Below are 8,446 nucleotides of genomic sequence, written 5' to 3'. Positions count from 1 at the left end.
CACACACACACACACACCACGGCCCACTCGGCTGGAAAACATGGGTCATATTTGAACCAGATCCTCGTTCCTGCTCCATTTTCTGCACGTGTGTAAAAGACGGCCTTCTGAAGTTCTGCATTATTTATGACGTGAACACATAAAAGGGATCAGCGGCAGATGAAAAATTCAGAATTTTGTGGCGTTTCGGTCTTTTTTAAAATGGCTGCATCACAAACATGGGCAGTAATGGCCTTCCTGTGGGCTCTCGGCTCACTCAGCTGACTGCCGTCGTGTTTCTGCTGCGGGTGGAGGAGCTGAGGAAGAGTCAGCGTTACAGCTTTTACATAAGGTGACGACACGCTGCCATCGTACTCACTATACCTCTCCTTTATGCAGGTGATTTAATCTATTCTGGTAACAAAAAATGGAAACCAAGGCTTTATTTTAACGGGATGTAAAATAAACTTTAAAATATGCAGCCTATTTTAAAGCGATCTTTAAATTTTACATCAACGCAGACTGTATAAAACAAGTTTTTTTTAAAGTTTTTTAGCATCTTTTGCTTTGCATTCATGCCATCATTTCCAAACACATTTAAAAAAATTGATATAACGTATCTTAGTGTGGTTCAGGGGTTCAGACAAATCACACACTTTAAAGTAGACGTATCACACAAAATCCCCTTTTTTTAGCTCTTAAATACATTTTGTTGTGGACTTGGAGACTCTAGGGGGCAGAAAAGTTTAATTTAATCTCTCTCAGTGCTGTGCAGATAGCTTATTCTGTTTGGGTCAGGTTTTTCAACACGTTCAGTTTTCTCTGTTTTCTGAAGAATTACGTCACATTTTTCTGTGACAGAAGTCTGGACTTACCAACCACATTTTGGTGGACTTCATTCTCCTCTGGCTCTGTGTCAGACTCTGGCGCCAAGATATAAGGATGAAGCCTTCCCTTGATGTTTTTTAATTCATTTGTAAAAAAAAAGTTTCTGTGCAGCTAAATAGTCGTAAACCCCTCTATCAAACTAGCATGAATCACTCTAGAAGCTGGAGGGGGTGCGGGGCTTGAAGTGCCTCATTTGGATTTAAGAGACAGCCTCAAAAGAATTTGATCTGAGACACGCCTCCAAAAAGGGGCGGGGCTTCTGGAGTTACATTAAGGAGGAATTCAGTTCCACTTTAAATAGGCCTCAACTGGATGATTTGAAGTAGACGTGCTTTTAAATCCTTCCTTTTCATATTAAAATCATTCAGTTGGGTCTTTATAAAGTGGAACTACAATGCTTTGGTCTGAATTCCTCCTTATTCTAACATTACCGGCTCCTCTTTCACCACTTTTCTACTGTGTGTCTCAAAGCAGCTCATTTTGTTACTGTTCCTTTAAGACACTTTAAGCCCCGCCTCACTCCTGCTTCCAGACCGGTCCAGTCTGGTTGCAGAAAGGCTTTATTTATAATTAAATTGAAAGACCTCAAAAGCAAAGACTTGTCCATCCAGCCTCACATGTTGGAGCCAGAGTCTGGCCCAGAATCAGAGGAGAATTAAGACCAGGATAAGTCCAGACCTTATATGGCACTTCCCTTTCAGATAATTTGACATAATAGTCCAGAAAACATCAAAGAAAATATAGAAAACTGAACAGGCTGAAAAATCTGACCCAAACAGAATATATAGAATATCTTTGCAGCACCAGGAGAGACTAAATTAAACGTTTCTGCCTTCTAGAGACACCGAGTACAACACAAGGTATTTAAAGACACAGTGTGTAGGATTTTGTCAAGTCTTTTAGCCGAAACTGAGATAATCACTAATGACAATAATAAAAAACATGTCTAATCATTGCAGACAAAGACCTTGTTTTATTATTTTTACCTTATAAAAGCTGTTTATATCTTCATGGTCGCGGGTCGCCACACAGGCAGCCACCATCTTGCACCGCCGTCTTGTCTACGAAGGCTCATGAAGGACAAACTGCGGTGGCAGCATCAAAATGGTTTTAGTTGTAATACTATAAATGTAATATTTGTTGTCTGTCATTGTAGCTGGGATAATTTTACTTATTAAAGCTCATAATCTTACCACTTGAAACATCACTAGCCCTGAAGCTGCTGGTAGACATCGCGGTTGGAATTATCAAAGGTTTTTGACACCTGAGAGACACCGTAGCAACTCCTTTGCAAGCGGGGGGTGGGGGTGGGGGGAGGACCAGGGAGGATGATTCAACCACTCAACCACTAGATGTCGCTGAAAACATCAAATCCTACACACTGTACCTTTAACAGCTAAAAAAGTGTATTTTGCATAATATGTCCCCTTTAAATGAGAAAAAGAAGAATTTAAAAGCATGATATGTCCAATTTAAATATATTTTCCGTTTTCCACTCTGATCCATTAAAGGAAACAGCAGCCAAACACAGAGCACAGCCAAACCAGCACCTGATGGTGGACCCCTGGACACCGAGCGGGACTCCACCAACCTCATATGGAGGGTTCTCTTGGATGGACAAATCAGTTCGGACGAGCTGCTCATCAACATTTCCACCAACCAGCTGCTGACGGAGGGAGACGGCTTGTTCCCGCCCGAGCTGGACCTGGGCAGCTTGGAGCGGGTGGGCCCGCTGGACCTGAACGAGACGCTGGAGTTCGCTCTGGGCCACCGAGGCAACGACAGTGGAGACAACCAGAACAGGACGGTTCAGAACGGCGGGAGGACCTCCAGCCGCTCCAACAGGACCAGGTAATCCATCAGAACTCGCTCCAAAGGGAACAGAAGTTTTTGTTTTGTGTGTTTTTTTTTCATGAACTTTCTCCTGCAGGCAGCCAGTGGAGCAGGTGAGTCTGCAGACATACAGGCAGTAAAGCTGTCAGTGAAGTTTATATATCAGCAGTAAAGCAGGCAGACAGGTAGATAAACATTACAGATAATAAATCTGTGAGGTTGGACAAGCTGTTAGACGGTAAACAGGGACCTGGACATAAAACCCACCTGACGTTCAGACAGATCCAGTCAGGAGAGAAGACATGCACAACAGGCAGCTTTTACACATTGTATTAATAACTCAAAAGGCTTCATGCAGGTATAACACACACAATTACACGTCCTTTCAGCTAAAAAAAAACACACAGCAAACGAGCAAAGCAGATGAGTGTGGAGGGAATGACACGCAGCCACGCTCAGAGGCAAATAATTCAAAGTATTTGTAAGAAAAGTGAGAAATACTGCATGAAGGGAAAACACTGCCGTCACCTCTGGGAGGAAATAAAATGTGGGAATCAGACTGGCTGACATGGAGGTAAAAACTCCTGGCAAACAGAACCACCGGCGTTATGACAAAAATGTGCACATGACTTTAATGTGATGTGGTGAAATAACATTTAAAAAAAATGTTTTTGCAGAGTTGCTGTAAATCAGCTGTCACACTGAGGCTGTCTGTCTTCTATGCTCAAAACCCCTGAGGAAATTATTTGTTTAAACAAAAAACAATCTTTGGAAGAAATGATTGTTGCATCGAATGGTTTTTTATCTCCGGAGGGTTTTTGATCCTCTAAGTGCACTTAGTTTGAACACTGCAGCATGACTTCAGGTAAAAACTCCCACAGCTTCAGTTTCTGTCTCTGTTTGTGTGTTGGACAGAGGAAATCAAAGGCTCCACCAGAAGAACCTGAAACTCAGCCCTGCTGACATGTACCGCTGGAAGCTCTCATCTCAGGAGCCCTGCAGCATGACCTGCTCTATAGGTGATTATAAATATTTCATCATGCACTCATCTACAGATTAGTAACATATTACTATAGTAGTTTAACCAGTTTGTTATTGTTGTTATTGATGCTGCACTTTGATTTCTGTTATGTGAGTTTTTAATATAAAAGAACAGACGTTCCTTTAGATTCTTACATTACATAAAAATCCACTTTTTTATATCAAATAAACATAAGACTTCCAGTATGGCTAATTTAAAGACCTTGATCCAGCTCAGCATTTAAATCAGAAACAGAAATACTGAAAACAATAACAGGGTATATGGTATATGATGTGAAAAAATGTGTCACATATTTGTCTTTCAGCCGTTATTTCACCTCAAAATGAACAACTCTGATATAAACTAGAGCAGTGGTTCCCAAACTTTTAATCTTCTGACCCACAAAATATCCATGGCAAAAACTTGTGACCCCAAATATTACTGGTCTAAGTACACAAACTTCTTAAATAACCCTAAAAACACAGAATTTTGGACAATATAAACAGCTTGTACACAAATATAAATACTTATTTTTATTATTTTGTGTTTTTGTAATAATTATAGAGAAAGTATTAATAATAATAATAAAAATAATAATGCATTAGTTTTATATAGCGCTTTTCGAGACCCTCAAAGACGCTTTACAATTTTCATGCATCATTCATTCACACTCACATTCACACACTGATGGCAGTAAGCTACATTGTAGCCACAGCTGCCCTGGGGCAGACTGACAGAGGCAGTCTGCCATGCTGCGCCACCGGCCCCTCTGACCACCATCAGTAGGCAAGGTGGGTGAAGTGTCTTGCCCAAGGACACAACGGCATGTAGGCATGGCGGGGAGTCGAACCTGTGACTTGCGGGTCCCAAAGCCGGCTGCTCTACCACTACACCACAGCCACCCCCGACATCAGCAGTTTTTTTTATTACCCTTTAAATTGATTTCTGGAGATTATCCAAGGTGCTTCATGACCTATAATTGGGTTCTAAGCCCAACTTTGGGAACCAAAGTGCAGTGGTTCCCAAACTTTTCAGCTTTTGACCCACAAAATAACAGTAGCAGAGACCTGTGCCCCCAACTACTTTTGGATGATAAACATTTGTATCAGGTCAACAAAACATGGGCATAGTAACAATATTTTTTATACTACATTTATCCATTTGAAATACACTAACCTCACTCCTTTTGTAACAGCTAAGGAAAAAATGTAATTAATTCAGAAAATCTTTTCAGGACCCCACTTTGGGTCCTGACCCCAATTTTGGGAAACACTGAACTAGAGAATTTGCATTTCCTGCAAAAATGTTGTGTGAATGCTTAATGGTTAAAATTTGTGGTAAATAGCTAAAAAAAAGTTTAAAATGGCAAAAAATAGCTGAAATAAGCACAGAGAAACAGAAAAGAGCATGCGTTTGCAGTAATGCTTTCTTTTATGGAACCCTTATTACCATGTAATTTCAAGGTCATAAAAATGTAATTAAATGCTAATTACTAAGTACTACCTTATTACATGTAATTACGTGGTAATTAGGGTACAATTTTACTATGTAATTAATTGTCTGCAGTAATGTAGCACTTACCTGGTAATGTATTACAATTCACTATGTAACACCTAAATAAGTAGTAGGTAATTTGGACAGTTTTAAAGTTATATTTTATTGCAATTAACCACTAACCCCAAAATTTAGTTGCATCCTTTTGGTTATAAATATAGTGTTGAGTTACTATTGAATAGTAATTTGTCAATGTCAATGTCAAATTTATTTGTATAGCACATTAACAACAAAAGCTGACCAAAGTGCTTCACAGTTCAGTCAAGACATCAAAAAACAAACAGATGCAAATACAGAAACACAATTTATGAAAAAAGCTCTAACTGAACCTACAAATCTTAAACATAAGCCAAAGAAAATAAATGGGTCTTCAGCAAACATTTAAAAGCCTCAACAGTCTCTGCTGACTGAATATTAAGAGGTAAACTGTTCAGTTTTGGAGCAGCTATTGCAAAAGCCCGGTCACCTCTAGATTTCAGTTTGGATCTAGGGACATCTAACAGGAACTGGTTGGTAGGCCTGAGTGCTCTGACTGGAGTGTAGATGTTAAGAAGATCACATAAAAATGACGGGGCCAGACCATTAAAAACTTTAAAAGCCATCAACAAAATCTTAAAATCAATTCTCAGGTGAACAGGAAGCCAATGGAGAGAAGCCAGGACCGGGGTTATGAGTTCATTCTTTTTAGTACCTGTTAAAAGTTAATTTGATTGTAGTTACCCAATAAAGGTAGTTTTACTAACAGTAGTTTTTCTTTTGTACCCTAATTACCACGTAATTACATAGTAATAAGGTAGTAATTAATTTACATTTTTATTACCTTGTAATTACATGGTAATAAGGGTACCATAAAAGAAAGCATTTTTACTTGATTAAGCAATAGGAAGCTGAAATATTTGCAAAAAGATGAGCTTAGTTGAAAAGCTCAAATTAGCCAAACATTAGCTAAAAAGCTTAAAAGTTCAGTAAAGAATTATGAACATTTTGAAAGGTTTTAATGATGTTGAAAACAGCACCATTCATTTTCAATGAGAAAAAAGTGTCTGAAAAAGCTAAATATGTTAAAAAGTACTGTATATATTTCTGAAGTACCAAAAGTCATAGCCAGAATATCCAGAAAGGGCTGAATATTTTTGATATACTGTATAAATTGTTGAAATGGCACATAAATTGCAGAACGAGAGAAGGGCCAAAATACGTACAGAAGAAAACGTTTTCTCAAATTTTTTCTGGGATCAGGCCAATTTGGTGCCCTCTATGCAAGATTTCAGGTGGCATCTTTTGTGCAATTTTCACACATTCACATACAAAATTAGATAATTTTGTTTTTGATACTAATTTTCATCTTTAAAAACTAGATTGTCCAGTTAAAACAGTTAACAAGATAGTTCATTTGAAACAGAATACCAGAAGTCTACATTATACCTGCCAACACCTGTGAAGCAGTTCTAGGGGGCTCCAGGGTTATACTCCCCTGGGATTATTAAAACACAAAATCTGTATTTCGTGAAGGTAAAACTTTAAAAACGATTTTAACCTGAACTTACCTGAGATCGTAACTGAAACTTCCATTATTATTTTGTTTTCTATTTACACTCTGAGCACCAGTAGTTAGTCTTGATTGAATCAGGATACTACCATCAAACAAGTTATCCTCATAAACCTGAGTAACGTGATTAATCCACAGACTTAATCAGATATACTCTGATAAAAACTTCTAAAACATTTTTTTGTCCCCAATTTGTGGTCCCCCTCAGATGGATGATGCCCTTAGCTCTTGCCTACACTACCTATGCCAGAGGTCAGCCCTGCCTAGGAAACGCTTGTAAACTGTGTCAAACTCAGGTCCTCGAGGGCCAGTATCTTGCACTTTTTCAATGTCATCAAATTTTTTAGGTCTGGTAATCACCCATTTGTGCAAATCAGGTGTGTTGGATTAGGGAAATGAAGAAAGCTTGCAGGATACCGGCCCTCGAGGACCAGAGTCTGACACCGGTGGTTTGAGAAATGTGTCATTTTTTTTAACTTTGCTGGTTGAAGTTAACTCTCAGTAAACACTGTAACAAACACAGAAGCTTTCTCCAGCCAGCACTGTGATAATTGAACAATTCTTGGTAACAAACAAACTGTAACCCATGTGAAAATAAATCACTTTGTTCTGTTTTCATTTGTTGTTTTGACTTCCTGTTTGAAATCCAGGAGTATCGAAGTCGTTCGTCTCGTGCGTTCGTTACGACGGCGTTGAAGTTCATGACATGTACTGCGATGCTCTGACCAGACCAGAACCGGTCCACGACTTCTGCATCGGCAGAGAGTGTCAGCCCAGGTTAGGTCCACTGATGGTTTCATGTCCTGCTCTTATAAAAACCAGAGCCTGGCTTTGATGAGATGAATGTGTTCTTCCAGATGGGAGGCGAGCAGCTGGAGCGAGTGCTCCAGGACCTGTGGAGAGGGTTTCCAGTTTCGTCAAGTCCGCTGCTGGAAGATGCTGTCACCGGGCCTGGACAGCTCGGTCTACAGTGACCTCTGCACCATGGCCGACCTGGAGAGACCCGTAGAGAGACGGGCGTGCAAGAGCCCCGCCTGTGGTCCACAGTGGGAGGTAGCGGAGTGGACAGAGGTATGAGTCACTCTGCTTATGATAAAACAGCTTTTAATTTCCATTAAACCACTTTCCAGTTCAGTTCACGTTTTCCTTCTGGGCTATTCAAGCAAGCACATCACAGGGCTCGCCCACAATTATTGAACATTTATCATATTTTTCTTTGTATTCTTGTATTTTAGTCAATTTTTAAATTAATTTTAAAGTAAATTCTCTCTGAGTTTCCTGGGTTGGTGATAATTACAGTAAACATCCTCTTTAACCCAGTGCCCTGCTAAATGTGGCCGCAAAGCCCAGGTGACCCGGGATGTCCGCTGCTCTGACGAAACCAGACCATGTGACCCCATGACCCAACCGCCAAACGTCAAAAACTGCACGGGTCCACCCTGCGAGCGCCAGTGGACTGTGTCCGAGTGGGGGCCTGTGAGTTCCTTAACAACAGCCTGGAACCTTTTTACTTTTATATTTTTGCAATAATGAGTTTGAAATCTCCAATTATGTCTTTGTATTTTTTGTATTGTGTGAATTGTAAAGACATGTATGCCTTTGATTCTCATATATATATATAT

The 8,446-nt window shown here is 39.8% G+C and overlaps 1 protein-coding gene across 2 annotated transcripts in view; it reads left to right on the top strand.

The window, feature by feature from the left end:
- Nucleotides 1-8,446, top strand: part of ttc16 (tetratricopeptide repeat domain 16) — a 33,265-nt gene that overhangs the window by 20,385 nt on the left and 4,434 nt on the right. For both annotated transcript variants that reach the window (XM_014014638.1, XM_014014640.1), the window contains exons 11-15: nucleotides 2,379-2,718; nucleotides 3,616-3,719; nucleotides 7,475-7,601; nucleotides 7,682-7,895; nucleotides 8,145-8,300. In XM_014014638.1, the coding sequence (XP_013870092.1) occupies nucleotides 2,379-2,718; nucleotides 3,616-3,719; nucleotides 7,475-7,601; nucleotides 7,682-7,895; nucleotides 8,145-8,300 (941 nt within the window). The remainder of the gene's footprint in view (nucleotides 1-2,378; nucleotides 2,719-3,615; nucleotides 3,720-7,474; nucleotides 7,602-7,681; nucleotides 7,896-8,144; nucleotides 8,301-8,446) is intronic.

The sequence above is a fragment of the Austrofundulus limnaeus genome, unplaced genomic scaffold (genome assembly GCF_001266775.1).
Source record: "Austrofundulus limnaeus strain Quisiro unplaced genomic scaffold, Austrofundulus_limnaeus-1.0 Scaffold117, whole genome shotgun sequence".
In the NCBI taxonomy this organism is placed as follows: domain Eukaryota; kingdom Metazoa; phylum Chordata; class Actinopteri; order Cyprinodontiformes; family Rivulidae; genus Austrofundulus; species Austrofundulus limnaeus.
The sequence above is the reverse complement of the archived record's forward strand: the minus strand, read 5'-3'. Positions and strand labels throughout refer to the sequence as shown.